The sequence below is a fragment of the Eleutherodactylus coqui genome, chromosome 5 (assembly GCF_035609145.1).
Source record: "Eleutherodactylus coqui strain aEleCoq1 chromosome 5, aEleCoq1.hap1, whole genome shotgun sequence".
Lineage (NCBI taxonomy): Eukaryota > Metazoa > Chordata > Amphibia > Anura > Eleutherodactylidae > Eleutherodactylus > Eleutherodactylus coqui.
Genome location: NC_089841.1, coordinates 54,604,965 through 54,622,814, shown reverse-complemented (window position 1 = coordinate 54,622,814; position 17,850 = coordinate 54,604,965). Strand labels below are relative to the sequence as shown.

The 17,850-nt window shown below is 45.8% G+C and overlaps 1 protein-coding gene across 3 annotated transcripts in view; it reads right to left on the bottom strand.

Moving 5' to 3' along the window:
• NEDD4L (NEDD4 like E3 ubiquitin protein ligase) overlaps window positions 1-14,193 on the bottom strand; it is a 353,635-nt gene extending 339,442 nt beyond the window's left edge. For all 3 annotated transcript variants that reach the window (XM_066602536.1, XM_066602537.1, XM_066602539.1), the window contains exon 1: window positions 13,848-14,193. In XM_066602536.1, the coding sequence (XP_066458633.1) occupies window positions 13,848-13,892 (45 nt within the window). In that variant the 5' untranslated portion in view covers window positions 13,893-14,193. The remainder of the gene's footprint in view (window positions 1-13,847) is intronic.
• Between the last annotated feature and the right edge of the window lie 3,657 nt (window positions 14,194-17,850).

Sequence of the window (17,850 nt, the reverse complement as noted above, 5' to 3'; positions counted from 1 at the left end):
CCCCTATGTACAAGAATATAACTACTATAATACTGCCTCCTATATACAAGAATATAACTACTATAATACTGCCTCCTATGTACAAGAATATAGCTACTATAATACTGCCCCCTATGTACAAGAATATAACTACTATAATACTGCCCCCTATGTACAAGAATATAACTACTATAATACTGCCCCCTATGTACAAGAATATAACTACTATAATACTGCCCCCTATGTACAAGAATATAACTACTATAATACTGCCCCCTATGTACAAGAATATAACTACTATAATACTGCCCCCTATGTACAAGAATATAACTACTATAATACTGCTCCTATGTACAAGAATATAACTACTATAATACTGCCTCCTATGTACAAGAATATAACTACTATAATACTGCCCCCTATGTACAAGAATATAACTACTATAATACTGCCCCCTATGTACAAGAATATAACTACTATAATACTGCCCCCTATGTACAAGAATATAACTACTATAATACTGCCCCTATGTACAAGAATATAACTATTATAATACTGCCCCCTATGTACAAGAATATATCTACTATAATACTGCCCCCTATGTACAAGAATATAACTACTATAATACTGCCCCCTATGTACAAGAATATAACTACTATAATACTGCCCTCTATATACAAGAATATAACTACTATAATACTGCCCCTATGTACAAGAATATAACTATTATAATACTGCCCCCTATGTACAAAAATATAACTGCTAGAATACTGCCCCATATTTTGGCTAGGAGGTGAGGAAAAACATGGGTTAAAAGAAAAAAAACAAAAAAAGCGTTCTTTTCTAGCAGTAAAGGGTTTTTTCTTGACATAGGACTATTCATAGTCTCTGAGAACACCTGCAATTGAGACGAATCTTGGATGCGTTTATCTGCCGTCTAGCAGATACTTCGTGTGATAGAATATTCCTTCTAATGAATTCCAGCAATTTCCCTGCCAGCTGCTCTCCGAATTACCTGTTCCTGCAGCAACACAACAAAACAATGACGTCAGGTAAGTCGCTGCACTCCACCAGAGCAGATGAAGCACGATGATGATGAGGATGATGGGGAGAATAATCTGCGGACATTCTGAGTTCAAGCGATAAAAATGGTTTTATTGAACACATTCTGGGGGAAAAAGATAAAAAAAAGAAAAAAAAAAAAAAACACAGCAGATTTTCTTCCTCCACATATTATATTACTAAGCGTCCTTGTATTTACTGTACCGTGAAGTCAACGCTAAGACGTCTGAGCGGAACAGCGGTCTGGGAACAAATAGATAAAAATAGAGAAAACCTATTTAACATCTCTCTATCCACAAGCCCTATTGGGGCTAAATAAAGGAGGTTTTCTTCAGGACAAGGTCTTCTGGCAGATCCTGTAGGTACCAGACAAGGCAGTGATATCAGTGGGCGCTGTGTCATGTTGGACCAGTCATCCACTTTCCCACAGGCTGTCCCACAAAATAAATGTCTCCCCTCACCACAGGAGTGAGGATAACATTCTGATCACGGGGTATGCCCACCATGGTGAATGATACATGCACTTGCACTGCTCCTCCATTCATTTCTTTGGACTGTCAGATAGATGAATGCTTGATCTTAGCTACTGTATCTCCGGTGGTCTCTCTGGAATGAGTGGAGCAATGTTGCACGTGTGACTTGCATGACTTCTGTTCTCATGATCGGGGAGGACTGGGGGGCTAGGAGGGGTTCAGCAGTTGGACCGTCACCAATCAAATAGTATCCTGCCTATTAGGATCTCATTACAATCCATGACAGCTACACTTGCAATTACCAGCGCCAGGCACTACACAGGGGTCGGAGAGATTTCCTGTGTGTTGTGGTGCTGAAAACAGGCACCCGAGTAGCTGATTGGCCTGGGTCTGAAGCGGCAGACCCCAGCCGATCAATAGTATTTGGCCAGATGGAACTCAGGGTCAGTACAGGATAGGTGATGTATGTATACAGTGACTCCACCAGAAGAATAGTGAGTGCAGCTCTGGAGTATAATACAGGCTGTAACTCAGGGTCAGCACAGGAAAATGTATAGATACAGTGACTTCATGAGCAGAATAGTCAGTGCAGCTCTGGAGTATAATACAGGATGTAACTCACGATCAGTACAGGATAAGTAATGTATGTACATGGTGACTCCACCAGCAGAATAGCGAGTGCAGCTCTGGAGTATAATACAGGATGTAACGTGGGACCAGTATAGGATAAGTAATGTACACAGTGACTTCACCAGCAGAATAGTGAGTGCAGCTCTGGAGTATAATACAGGATGTAACTCAGGATCAGTACAGGATAAGTAATGTATGTACACAGTGACTCCACCAGCAGAATAGTGAGTGCGGCTATGGGTTATAATATAGGATGTCACTCAGGATCAGTACAGGATAAGTAATGTATGTACACAGTGACTCTACCAGCAGAATAGTGAGTGCTGCTCGACAGTATAATACAGAATGTAACTCAGATCAGTATAAGATAAGTAATTTATGTATACAGTGACTCCACCAGCAGAATAGGGAGTGCAGCTCTGCTAGTCAGCCTGCAATCTCGCTTTGGTGTGGTTGTACTTTGCTCTGCTGTTTGTGCTCCAGGGAAAATCAGGGAGTTGTAGAAAGTGTACGAATGTTGGATTGCAGCACAATGTAGGGAGGAGTTGGGGAAAAGCCTAAGAAAACCTCAGGACTCTGTTACGATGCAACCGAGCAAAAACTGATGTTTCCCCCAAATACAAGAGAAGAAATTGAGACCTTAGAGGAAAGAAGGGACTTCATTCTTTTTTAATAACAATCGTCCCTTCTTTGAGAAGCTAATGAGGACTGTTTTTTTGCCATGGCTGAGGCAAAGCAGGGGTTAGTTAACCCATAGCGAGACTAAGCAGGGGTTCACCCCACAGCGAGCTATAGCCCCAGGATATGGCGATTGAGGACGCACCTGAGGGCCATCAGCAGGCAGGACATCCTCATAGCAGCATCCTCGGTGCAGTGGGATTCTACTTGGACAGGTAGCTTTACCCTCTACTAGTACAGAACCTGTGTCGGGCTCAGCTGGTGAGGGTCATTGGCTCAAGAGGGAGTATCATGGAGGAGATCCAACACCTGGAATCACCTACCAGAGACCTGCACTCCTTTGAAGATGAACTAAGAGATGATACAAAGATCTCCAAGAGAAGGAAGTAGTCGTCTGAGGTGGTGAGGCTTGTCTATGTTCCTGGCCAGGAGCAGTCCAAGCCAGCTGTGGGGTTAGTACCCCGCACAGACCCCGTAATCCAGTCCTGCTTCTGAAGTGAATCAGGTCTGTACGAGCCAGAGAATACAGCGGTACAGGCTGAGAGTGAGAACATTGTCCCTGCTACCATTACTAATGGGGACTGTGTGGGGTCACGACCAGCTATAAAAGCCCAACATTGATGGCGCCGAAAAAGGCAAGCCAGTGTTGGGTCATCCACCAGCTAGCTGGTCCTTGTGGTCAGGGTCACCTTCTAGCAGGCCAGGTGAGAGGTGTCTTAGACAAGGAATTAACAGCAATTTTGCTAAATGGGAAGGCTCCGCTGGGTGAAAACAAAAGAACAGATCTTGAAATATCTTCTACTGTTTCCCAGAGCAGGCCTGTTGGGGACAAAAGCAAAGATAAGCTGTCAGGAAAATCCAGCAGCGCCATAAGTGTGAATGTGGCTGCTCATCCTGTACCCATTGTCCCTGTTGTTAGTGGGGATGATGATGGATGATGACTATAACATGATTGATGATGGTCGTGGGCACAGTAATGCGATGGGTAATAAAGGTTACCATAGTGGCACATACTGAAGGTTGTGGTCTCTCTCTCCAAGGAGCCATGCTAGTGTTACCGCCAGGGCAGGTAAGGTCTTGTCTGCCGATTCTGGGGACAGTGGTTGACATCAGCATTTCCTGGATGCACTTAGAAGAGAGGTGTTGATTATGGTAGAGGGTGGAGAGGTGGATTAATCCTTCTGGATTAAGAGGCATGGCATTTCTAGCTTCCAAAAGCAAAGAGAGGGAGAGACAGACGGTTTGGTCTCTTCCTACAGAATGTTAGGAGGAATGTCGTTCGTCTTCAGTGGATAGGCAATGATACTTGCATCTCTAGAAGAGCAGTTGCTGAGCGTCTGCTAACGATAGGTTTCAAGGCTTACGAAATCTTTGCCTTGATCCACACTCATGGCACTCCTGAGTTTGAGGTCCATTTTCTGTTGCTTTTTTTTAATGTCCAGAGGGGTTCAAGCTCTTTTGGTCTAACTAGAAGCTGGCAATGATGGAGCCCGAGTAGCGGGGTTCTGTTGCACAGACAGGATCCCCTCAGAATAATATTGAGAATGACTGTTTTAAACCGTAACTAAATCACTCTCTTTTATAGACCTAACATGGCCTAGTAGATATGGGCAGATTATGAAGCTTCCCAAAAGAAAATAGTGATGAACACATTTGGTTAGGGGCTTGGGCCTTCATGGTAAAGAAAGCTTTCAGGTAATACCGTCAAGCTGACCCCTTCCTCAACCTTTTTGGGAAGGGACAGACTCTTGATCTTCTACCACCAGGGCAGCTGAAGATCTACCATAGGAGTGGCGATGCCATGCACTTCAGCGCCAACTACCAAGAACAGAATTGCGTATTGTGCAGAGGAAAATGGGATGGGAGATAGGTAATCTGGCTGTAACTTGTGTGTAGTTTAGGACTAACCCGTGTTAAAATTTATGTCAATATAGCCCAGGCCCCAGTCAGAGAACTGTTCCTACGGGAGAAGGGGCTAGTGAAGGGGTCAATGAGGAAGAGCAAGAAGTCAGCTGACTTAAGAAAGGTCATAAATCCAGGGAACAAGGTGCACCTTGGTCCTGTGTCAGAAAATATTCTTGCTGCCGAGACCCCTAGGGGCAGCAATCTAGATGAGGAAATCAGGAGAATTGAGAGGGAGGATGCTACATCCGATACTTCCCACTATGAGAGTTTGGATGAGGATAACGTAAAGTGGCTAGAGAAAAAACAGGGTGCTAGGAAAAAGAAGGGGAGCCTCTCCTTCCCTGGAGTGGGATCCATCTGTACCACTCATCCTGATCCAAGTAACTGAGGAAGGTCTTGGCGGCTACCCTCTGGTCGATCTCTCCAACAGGTACCAAGCCCTCAATTCCAACCCCCACCTTTTCATCGAAAGGGAAGGATAGTAGTGAGGTGCCCAAGGTCATAGAGTCTGAGGTCGTGGCAGAGTCTAAGGGGAGCATTGACTTCCTCTCTTTGGGGGCTACAAATCTTTCAGAGGGGCTGGAGGGAGGTTGGCCTGGTGTCAGCAGACAATGACCCCAATATAGTTACAATGGATACAACTGTAAAGCTTAAAAGGGGTTTTCCCATGGAAAATGCTACTGATGACCTATGCTACGATTGGCTGGTATCCATCACTTGGGACTCTGACCGATCAGCTGAGTGGGTACATGCTGTCGGCATTGCAAATACACAGGAGGTCGGAGCATAAGCAGCAGAAGCCTCTGCGCCGACCTCCGTGTAGTGGCCAGTGCTTGTAACTGCAGGCACTGCTTGCATTAATTTCAATGAGACTCCAGCCTGCAGTTACAAACTCTGGCCACTACACGGAGGTCGTCGCGGAGGCTTCTGCTGCTTACGCTCCGACCTCTGTGTATTTGCACGCACGCCCAGCTTATCAGCGAAGATCCTGAGCGACGGACCCCAGCCGATCAACTATTCATGACCTATCCCGATGATAGGTCATCAATAGTATTTTCCTGCAAAACCCCTTTAACTATCCAGCTCTGCCTGCAATTTTGCCCGGTTAGCATCAGTACAGACCGTCCTCAGGTCAGGCAGCGGCTTTCGCATGCTTCCCGGCAAACTTGTTATTCTAAGAAGGTTTAAATTGAAGGAGGGGAAACAAGAGTTGTGTGCAAAGACTGTGGGTAAAGATTGATCGCCAACCTTAGTCCCCTATTCCTCCTCTGTATAGAGTTAGAATAAAGTCTGATTACCATTTACTCTCTGAACTAGCTATACATACATTACTACACTAGCTGTAGCTGATGATTCACCACTGACTACGCCTAGTGTAGCTAAACTCAGCACGTTTCTATAGTCCTATAAACCGGCCATGTCATCAGTAGCTACGTAGATGATATATGTAATACACTAGATGAAAACAGAAAGAATCCCGCTCAGCCCTGATGGTAGGCTGGTGACAAGTTAGTAATGTCCAACACGCGCCGTCAGCCGCTTGCCTTATATGCTCTGCCCTAACCTGAATCCTGACACACGCGTGTCTCATGCGTCAGCTAATGAATCGGGGTTTTCCGTACCAAGGACGGAGGAATGATACATCGTAAAAAAAAAAAAAAAATAAAAAAAAAAAAAAAAAATCGAACGCAATAATTATATGCCCATGGGTGACTTGATGTATGGAGTCACCTTGACTAACAAATAGCAAAAGGTTGAGTAACAGAATTACGTCAACTACAAATCCCAGCCATTCAGCGTTAAAATAAATAATGCAAAGGAAAGCACCTCATTTAGGGCCCTTTTATATGGAACGATTATTGTTAAAAAAAAAAATTAAAATGAGTGAAGGGGAACGATGAGTTGTTCCATCTAAACACGGCCAATGCCCCAACGACAAATGATAATACTTCACTTTTCATGCAGCGTTCATGTTATGCCACATATAAATCATCGTTGGCTCATTCGCTTTGGTTTAACACACCCATCATTCAGTCCTTCTCATCACGTATACAGTGAATGCGAACGACTGAAGGATTCCTCGTTTGAACGAGCCAACGATGTATCTGCTGTATTAACTCTTAACGTCATTCACTCTCTCAAGCGAGAGTTCGTCTCGCCTAAACAGACCCCTAGTCCTTTCGGATGGCAACTATCCAATCTGAAGATCCATTCTGCTTCTTTTTGAAGGAATTTCCCATCAACGTCGCCACGACAAACATTTAACTTAATTCGCTCAATGCCGTGAAATGCCAATGCACTTGGGTCATTGCCAGGATGGTCCCTCACATGCATGGAATTTGGTGTGTTCTCATTTCATAGAACGTTCCTAATACGTGCCAATATCCATCTGCGGAGCCGTTGCACCGTCTCCACCACGTAATTCAAGGCGCAGGACAAGCTCCGTGCCAGAAATCGTTTATTTATGCTCTTCTGTAGAGTAAGCATGAAATTGTAATCACTTAGGCCGTCTGCACACTGAAAAACCGCAGTGGCATCCGGCTGTGACCCGGCCGGCGACCCCACGTACCTGCAAAATCTGTATTGCGGATGACTGCAGACACTCACCGTCGGTTATCCGCACTACAGTATTTTTTTTCCAAAATAACTAATTCCTGTGCCGTTGCCAGACGATAATTCAAGTACCGGCAGCCCATCCACAATGTTAATTGCGGACAGGCTGTGGGTCGGAAAATAGACCATGCTTCGGTTTTTCCTCCGCTTGCAGAAAACGCAATCCATTTCCGCGTGTGTGAAGGAAAAAGTGGAAGTACCTATTTTTCAATCAGTGCGATTTGCTGCGGATCCTCAGGGCGGACGCCGACTACGGTTCCTGCAATAGGAATCCAGTAAAGGCAGGCTTATGGTGCATCTGAGGTCCACAAACGTCGTCTATATATCTCCATTTACTAGTCGACTCAATTTTTTACATGCTTGCATATAATATATATCATAGTGCTGCAGTCAAGGGAGGGGGGAGCAATGCATCCATTAGGGGGTCATCACTAAGTTTTCTTATTCATATCCCTAAATAATGGAGTCTGTTGGAAAGACGCTGTTCCAAGTATTAGAGTAACAAGTTCAGCTCTGCTACATCTGTATCTACTGGAATTATACCAAGAGCGCAGGGAGGAAATATTACATAAGTGTCACTTTCATTGTATACTCAGCAGCGATCCCTACAGAATAACATTTCCTTTTTCCAGCGAGCTTGCATCAAGTGTTACATGCAGGAAGTAAACACAGAAGTGTAGCAGAGCCCAGTGTGCGCAGGCACTTCCAGAAAGAATTCTCTAGCGTTTAGTTCTGGATAATATACATTAGTTAAAGCCAAGAAGGGGGGGGGGGATTCATTCCAAAGCATTATCCTCCTTGAATCCAGCCTTGCTTTGCTGCAGAATGCCTGCATTCCTCCCTCTGCCAGCCAGTGCCTGGTTAGTGACAGAGGAGGACAGGTCATCGTCCCCCTCTGCACATCACATCATTATTGATTTTCTGCCTCAGACTTCATCCAGTTGACACATTATAAAAGTATTTAAAAGCCAAGCACAGGCAGCAACTAATCTTCCTGCAAAAGGCAAAGTCATCCTGGCACTGCCCAGCTTACAGCCCGTTGGCATGCAGGGCTCTCTCCAATGTCGTAGAACTGCAACTCCCAGCAAAGAGTCATTTTCAAACCGGTTTTGTTCTATTAACAGTAACGGTTGCAACAGAAAAGCCATGGATGTAGCAGGGCTCAGATAAACACACGGCGCGAGTCAGGTTTGTAGTTTTGGGTAGGGCTGCGTGTATAGGGGCATCTTCACACAAGGTGGATTTACTGCAGATCCGCAGCTGAAAGTCTAGATCAAAACCTGCACCTTTTGCGTGAAATAAAATGACACGAGGAAGATTCCGCAAGGGTAAATGACGATCAATTAACATGCTGCAAATTTAAATTCCGCATCACATGTCAACTTCTCGCACGGTTTTGTGTAGATTTTTTCCGCAACATTTATAAAAGTTTCATCCACTTTGCTGCTACTGTTGATGCTGCAGATTTTCTGGGTCCGCACAGGAAATCCACCCTGTGAGAACATGGCTTAAGGCCAACTTCACATGGGCTTAAGCGAATTTGCGCACATCTGAGCACCGCGTTTAATTGGAATTTTTTTTTTGCACATGCATTTGCGCAACCCACATTGACTTCAATGGGGACCTTTGGTGTGTAAATACGCAGAATATATATATTTTTGCGTAATCGAAATGCGAATTAGAAATAACAGACATACGAACGGACCCTTTGAAATCAATGGGTTGTATTCTCTGCATGTTGCACCCGCAAATTCGCCCATCTGAAGCCAGCTTTAGGGTGTACCGACAACTAAGGGTGGAGTTCTGTGTATTGACACAGGTCACACAGCCAAAGATGGCAGTGCACACCTGCAGCCTCACCATCTAATATCAATGTAGTCGTGTTGCAATGAAGTACTGAACGAAAGAAATCCAGCGCTGAATTCCTTCTCATCTACAGGCGACGTTTGCAGCAAACTGCAAACCACAATGTGGCTGCACTGACTTCTACTGGATTGCAGAGCTGCAGTGTAATGCTTACCCATGCAACCGCTGTCACAGCCCAAGCCGATATGTCGCACTGAAGACCATATTTACACAGCCAAGAGCGAGTCAAGCCCAAGACTCTGGGCCGCAACTCGCATCTAACGCCTCATATTTACACGTACTGTTCTTGTGCGAGACTTGCATAGGAAACGGGACGTGCTGCAATTTTTCCGTCTCGCAGCAAAACTGCGATAGAAAAAGACTGACCATGCAAATGGACTTGTTGCAAACAATGGGGTCACTCATGTGAGACTGTTGGCTGTGTAAATACAGCATCAGGCTACATTTATACGGGAAAGTGCGATAATTGGTCCGGGTTTCGTTGCTCTCTTAAACCCACCATTTTACCTGCAAGTATGATGTGTTTTGAGAAAAAACACATTACATTGTTGAACATGGACTCGCATGTACATATGAGGCTGCCTTCACACTGGCGTGGGCAATATCACCCTCACCATCCATGTGAAAACAACCTGACATCACTGAGGTGACGAAGGGAATCCCCCACAGCCGTGGCAGAGGATCACAGAGTTCTCCCATTGTTTTCAATGGAGTCGATGTTGCTTAGTCATCTACTCTTACAAGGCCTTACACTCTAACCTGAACTATGGCGCCATTTTGATAACCGCATCATCAGTCTAGTGAGTTCATTTACGCCCATCCAGGCCAGGGATTTTACCTCACACAATGCCAGTGGTTGTGGTTCCCTCACGCTTGCTCGGATCCTCTGTCAGTCCGCTAGCGCCTTGCCCTTCATTTGCGCTCTATCCAGCCTTTCACAGCGATTGTGGCGCATCATCGGCACAGTCATCACGGTATCCAGCAATACGGGGAGGTAGACTACGGCCGCCTGCAGATAGGCAGAAATTCCGCAGCAGGATTTCCGCCGCTGGAAGCCTGCATAGGATCGCATTAACAGACGCAATCCTAGGCAGATGGCTGCGGTTTGTCCGTGCGAAATCTCATGCGGCTAACAAACAGCCGGCACATGAAAGATCCGGAGCTGCGGGGCGTGGGTGAGTACGCGCTGCTCTCTGCAGGCGCGCGGGTCGGGTCCCACAACGAGAATTCTCGCTGCCGGATCCGACCCGGCTGTCTTGGGGTGGCCTACCTCGCCTCCAACACGCGGCGGGGCGTTTCACCCCTGGAGTTCGGAAGGTTCATCTGACTCAGCTTCTCCCTTAATGTTCTCTTGTCCGTGGCTGCTCCCCAGCATGTGGATACAGCGCTGCTCTTTTGCCTCTTTAACATGCCCGCTGCCACAACTTTGCAGTCCTCTGCTGCTGCCGACTGCATCCGTCTGCTTTGGACTGGTCTGCGATGCAGCTCCTACCCTTTTATAGGGTACCTGCAGGGTGCCAGGCTTACTGGGCACCGGAGAGGGGCTTTGCACTTGAGCACGTGAACGTCCGTACAGATGAATAAGCGTTCTCATGTGCGAATAATCATTCGCACGATAAAATCTTTACCCTTGGTCCCTTTTACATTTCGGTCAGGGAATGTGCGTCGTATTCATGGACCGAAATACCCATTGTAGCCGTTTGAATGAGCCCTTAAAGGGTTTCTCCAGAACATTTACTATTCATAATCTGTCTTCAGGATAAGTCATCAATATTTGATTGTCATAGGTTAGTTGCTCAGGACCCCCGCCAATCAGCTGATTACTGGGCCTGCTGTCAACATTGCAACGAACCAGTTTAGTACTACAGGCACAGCTCCCATAAAATCAATGAGAGCTATGCCTGCAGTACAAAACAGAGGCGGTGAAATACAGACAGCGCTATCAGCTTCCAGCTCCGTTTGCAGTAGCAGTGGACCCAAAGATCATCCCTTGCTGAACTATGCTAAGAATAGATCATCAGTAGTTAAAAGTCCCAGAGAACCCCTCAAACTACAGCAACAAGTCCGTCATTGTGAACTTTGGCGTAACCACGGTCAGCCATTAGGTTTTCTCATACACATGCCAGCTGCTTTCTCCACTGATAGCAATTGATTGGCAGAGGTTACAGCAGCTGGAACCCCCTAAAAATACACAATGGGGGCTGCCCAACAAAAGGGAGTTGTTCAGCAACACCAAAGCAAAAATTAGAGACAAACTCAGCTCCGCTAGATCCGTAAGTGGGCATTCACATCACGTTTGCATCTACTCTATTGGTTGCCATCCCAGGGTTAAAATGTGTATCTCCAAAATCATTATGGACGACACTATTCTGTTTGGTTCAAATACCGAATAGGAAAAGAATCTCCGTTTGACTAACGACAGCCTATCATTCAGTTCAGGGTTTCGTCTAAATCCCAATTTCAGACCTAACCTGGGGACGTAGACAGGAACGTGATGTGAATACCCCCCCAAGAGTTAAATGTATAACTATAGTATAGTATGACTAGCAGTCTGCATATACAGTAGCAATCTCGTTGCTGAGTATGGTTATCATCCAGCTGCGACATTTCAACACCACCTACGCCAAATGTTTTTACCATCTTTGGAAAGGTGTGTGAAAGGCGGAATGTCCTGAAATTCCCCATGTTATCAATGTGTAAATGACAGGTTTTTGGAGCGAGTAAGGGTAGGCGAGTTGTAGTGAACGTAAACCTGTATGCAACGTACAGCTGGTAAACAAGGGCGTGCAATGGAAATAGGAGCAAATTATGCGCCGTTTATAAAACGTCCTGTTAGGGGCTTCTTCTAATCATGTGTATGCTATGAGAAAGAAGACAGGTTTGGTACTGCTGAGGTTAATACCGTCCTCTGGTTGCTAGAAGGATGTGCTCATCTCCAACCAGCAATCTATGCTGTCTGGTAAATCCCACAGATTAAACCTCTATAGCAGCCCTTGACCTCCAGGCTGATGGCACACTATGATCCCAATCTCCATGAGCTGGAAGGGAGAGCCTGGATTATAATTACCTGGTGAAAACACATCTGCACACACCCATCCTGATATAAGGGAGGGGGAGATGACACGACACTCGCCTGTCTTGATATTATGTCATTTGCAAACACCAGCTAAACTCAATGGGTTGCAGGCATGTCAGGAGAACTCCAAAGCCACACCAAGAACCTGCCCAAGTTGTAAGGAGCATTGATCTACCCCGGATCTCCCAACCCTTCAATAAGTCACCACTAAATACAAGTTTCCCTTCTCTGTATGTATTTTACTGTTTCATCTAGTCATGTACAAATATTATCTGATCCAGGGAATGCTGAGTGATGAATATGGCTGCCTTTATGGCTCCCACAGGAAGTTGTGCCATTCAGCTTTATCACACTACTGACCATTATTGCATCAGTAGGAAGGCTGGGTGACAACCTGTAAGGGTGCTGTTGAAGTAATAACTATACTTGTTGTTAAAGGGAACCAGTCATCAGCTTTAGCAATGCAAATGAAGACCGGTGCTATAATAATGAGTCCAGTCTTTCACACAATTATCTTTGTAGGTCTGCCGGGTCATCGAAGTTTATAATTTGGTGTGTTGCATGTAAATAAGGCAGAGCGGTCCAGTGGGTGTGCCGGACCATTTTTGTTAGAATTTGGTTCTGCCCCCCAAGTCCGCCCCTCTAGCCTCCTCCAACATGGATGACATAGTAGGCGTCAACCATGTAGCGCGCTTCTAAGACTCATGCAAGCTCCATGAGGTCAACCACCAGCACAAATTAGCAGCATGCTACTGCCCACAAAAAGAACAGATTATCTGCGCGTGTACCGGTGGACAACCTCACGCTACTCACGTGAGACTTGGAAGTGCTGCGTGGATGATGTCTACTAAAGTCCTCCATATGAGGAAGCAAGAGCGGCGGACATAGGAGCAGAACAAGATGCTAACAGAGATGGTCCGGCACACCCACTGGACCTTTCTGCTGCGCAGCAAAAGTATAAACTTTGATGACCCAGCAGACATACAAAAGATAATTGTTTGAACGAGTGGACTCATTATTATAGCGCTCGTCTTCGTTTGCATTGCTAAAAATTAATGACAGGTCCCTTTAACTATAAGCAACTCAAGATCAATTGGTAATTGATCGTTCGTTCAACACCTATTGGAGATGACCATAAGACAAACGTTAGTGGAGGTCTAATGATTGACAGTTCAGCTCAGGTAACAAGGTGAGCTAGGGATGCATTACTTAGTTGAGCATCAATATACTAACATCACAGAACGTAGACCCCCAGTTCTAGACAGATCATTCCTTCACAGAAACATCCTCAGATCCCTTCAGAGAAAGTTCTTCTAATGCAACTAGACGCTCAAACACAGCACTAGCCAGGTACCACCAGCAGCAGCCAACCAAAGACTGGCTGAATCGTACATTGCAAGGGCTAGCTGGACTTCACACGCCCCAGACAACGTCGCCAGCCCCTCCATCATACAAGTAGCAGTAATCACTTGATAAGTACTCAAGTGCAAACCACACCATATACAACAATAGACTCAAAAACATCACACAAACATATGGAAAAATATGCAGGAACCTGCACTTACTTCATCTTCTGAAAGTCCAAATATTGGCTCAACCACAGTCGCCATGGAGGTCCAAGAGGTGGTTTACAAGCCCTTGATCATAGGAATGCAATAAAGGAGATCCACAGAGGCTATGTCCAGGTATGAGGAAGAGGAACAGGGGGGTCTATCTATTAATAGGACAGGTGAGTCCTTCCAGAACCTAAACTGTTGTAGTGGGTGTCCAGAAGAATCAGTAATCCATGCAGAAGGATGGTGGGTGTTTTTCTTGCTCCACAGCACTCAATGAGACCAAAAACTGATTAATGGGAGTCCCTGGAAGCTCTCCCTGCTTCAGCTCTCACACAAACCCATAGACTCATGGAAGGAGGAGTGACTAGCAAGTCCTTCCTGCCCTACACTCGGCTTATTGCAATCAGTAGCAAGCAAAAGGGGCCAGCCCCAACCCATAGAGGCGTGGAGATCAGGCCTGACACCCAATAACTAGGATCATCCAGCAGCTGCCAGGTTCGGTTGTCCAGCACTTTTTCAGCCTTTGCTTCCCCTGATTAATAAGAATCCTCAACTTATTTGTAATCTTTTGCTATGAATGTGCTTATTTAGCTAAATAGCAGTGAGAGCCCAGTGCACAGCTCCCTGCTCTGTGATACAATGTATCAGATCTGTCCCTGCTCAGGAATCTGTGCTTTGCAATTTTGTATCCAGTTGTGTTTGTAAACATCCTACTGTCACATCACACAGAGAAAAACAAAAAAAGCAAAACACAAAACACTTCCTTCCATTTTCTAGTGTTGCAAAAAGCAAACTAAATGCAATGCAACAGCGCCCCCTAGTGGGTGGGTAGTGGCATTGCCCTGGAATGAAACAATTTAATACATTGTACATTATGTTGCCAAAAGTATTAGGACACCTTCCAATGCTGTGCTGTCAGGAGAAGGGGATGTACAAATCAGATGTGTGAGTATAAAGGAGAGTATCACAGAGGCATATTCCTGCTGACAACAGGGTCTGGTGGTGGGGTGTCACCTGAGCAGCCAATCAGTTCTGGGCATCGCAGTGCTTATAGACCTTCCAAAGTTCACTGCTGACAATGTTATTTGGAAATGGAAACCGTCTTGTGTGTCCAGGGGAGACCTTGTAAACTTGCAGAACGTGGGCAACAGAACCTTGATTAAGCTGTGAAGGCATCACACACATCGTCTGCTGAAACACTCACCCAGGAGGTCTTACAGGCCGTTGGAACAGCCATTAGCACCAGAACCATCCGTAGGCAGCTGCATTAGAAGCGTCACCATTGACGAGCGGCTGCACACAAGCCTAGCGTCACAGCAGTGAATGCACAGAGGCGCCTGTGATGGTGCTTGGACCGTCATTCATGGATTGTAGATGAGTGGAAGCAAGTTTTGTGGACAGCTGAATCACAGAATACTATCTTCTGATCAGATGGCCGCACTTGGGTTTGGCGGTTGGCCTGGAGAGTGGTTTCTACTTAACTGCATCATCCCAAGAGTGAAGTTGGGAGGAGGTTCTGTTATGGTGTGGGGTGTTTCTGCTGGAAAGGACTAGCACCATTGGTAATAGAGAAGTCCACTCTCAATGGCAATGGGTACAGAGACATTCTGGACAATGTGACATTACCTACACTTTGATGATATTATTGTATCTTGATGCCACCGGAAGCTAGAGGTTTGACAGGAGGAACATCCCTGTCACACTCCTAGCTTCTGATTGGGTCAACTATTGAAGGACCTAGCAGCTCTCCTGTAGCCTTCCTGTCCCAGGAGTTAGATTGCTGTGTCCCCGCTCCTGTGCAGCTTCTGTTCCCCTCCCTTCCCAGCGCTGTCCCCGCAGTTAGATAGCTATGTCCACGCTCCCCTGCAGCCTCCCCGTGCCCCTCCCTCCCTCATTCAGTGTAATAGCAGCGCTGTGCTGCTGCTGCCTCGGTGTTTATGCTGCCGCTGGCCACTGCAGGGAGGCCCCTAGGGAAGGCGCTCTGCTGCTGATCCCTCAGTGTCCTGCATCGCAGCTTAGTGCAGGGAGGCCACCGGGGAAGCCACTCTTCCTCCGCCACTGCCCAGTGCAGGGAGGCTGCCGGAGACTGCCGACAGATAAGAAGAAGGTGCTGTGCCAAGGGGTAAGCTGCTGGAGCGCTGGTTACGCTGCTGTAAATTGTTAGTGACTTCCAGGACCTGAGAGACGGCGTGGCTGGCCTGTCAAATACCCTGTATCTTGTCACCACCCACAGTTCCGGTGGCGACAAGATACAAGACTACCCACTGCGACAATACTTTGGTACTACCAACATGACCGATCATCCTGCCATACAGCACACAGTGTTACAGCTTGGTTTGAGGAGCAGAATGTCTGCAACCTTCACTGGCCAGCCCAAAGTCTAGATCTCAATCCCATTAAGCATCTTTGGTGTGAACTAGAAAGCTGTATCCATGCATGTCCAACACATCCATCATCCCTTGCATCACTGTCCAAGGAATGGAGTCCAATCCATCCACACATCTATTGGCATTTGGTGGAAAGCAACCTAAGAGGGTTACTGCAGTCATTGAGGCCAAAGGCGACCCAACACCATATTGAAAATGTGAATAAGACCGAATTTCATCACTTTCTATGTGTGTCCCAATACTTTTGCCAGCACAGTGCATATATACAGAACTAGCTGCTAATTATCACAGTCTAGAGCTTTATAAAATGTAGGCATTTTCAGCAGCAAATTAGTCAGCACAAGCTCCATCTCGAAAAGGGATTTTTATGGCAGGGCTGACACAAAGTCCATTTCCTATGTGCTGGGAATACTGCATAGAGCTGCCTATTGTTCGCAGGACTGCTATGAGTGATCAAGTTTGACCTCCAGAGTTCTTATTAAGGCATGCAGGGGGCTGTCAGGCTGCAGGAATCAAAGTTCACTTGTTCAGTCCTGCGATAACATTGGCCTGGGAATCATGTGACCTGGGTGAAGCCACATTAATAAATTACAGTGCTATTCTTCTCTGGTGACAATTTTAAAGCTTCTGGGAATCGGAGAGAAATTCTTTCGCGCACTGATGACATGTGCAGCGCCAGCAGATCCTGCAGCACTAAGTGGAAAGTGCAGGGCATGCAAATTTTGCTAAACAGGGAAATGCTAAATTTAGAAATTCAGAATTTAAAGGGGTTGTCCATATTAGAAAAGGACGACTGCTTTCTTTCACAGCTACGTCATGCCTGTCCATATGTTACCATTGCAGCTAGGCTTCACTAAAGTGAATAGTGCAGAACTGCAATACCAAACACAACCTGTGAGCAGGTGTGGCGCTCTTTTTGGCAGAAAGCAGCCACGCTTTTCTAATCCTGAAAAACACCTTTAATGATTTAGGTTGGCTTTACAGGGGCGTATTTTGCATACGCAATACGCAGTGGATAGAATTTATTGATTTCAATGGGTTTGTTCACAAATGTGTATTTTATCTGCGCATTTCGGCTGCGCAAAAAAAACGCAGCATGCTCTTTTCTTCCTGCGCTTATGGGTAGCAAACACAACATAGAAATCAATGGGGATGCGCAAATGTGGTAGGAGATGTGTGAAATACTGCGTAATTGTGCAGGAAAAATAAACGTTGAAGTCATTAAAATCATTAGCCATTTGAATCGCTGGGAGCATCGATGCTTTTTTTTGGTGCCTTGTGCACGCAAAACATATAGTAAAATATGGGGATACGTGCGAAATTTGTTCCACAGAGTTCCTAGATTCTTGGGTATGAGCCGCAGCAGACAGCCCACGGACACCTCAAGAATGGGACGGGCTACCATTTTTTTTTTCCTCTGAACTTTTGTGCAATTTAAAAAAATCCCAAATGTAAATATCACCACTTAGGACCATAATAATAAACATCGCTCATGTATGTTAGTCAGCACAATATGTGAGGTTTCAAAAGAATGGGGTTCATAATAGTGCGAGATTTGTGCGTCTCGCAACGCACAAATCTCGTGCGATTTTGACGCCTGTGTGAAAGCAGCCATAGGGTGCATT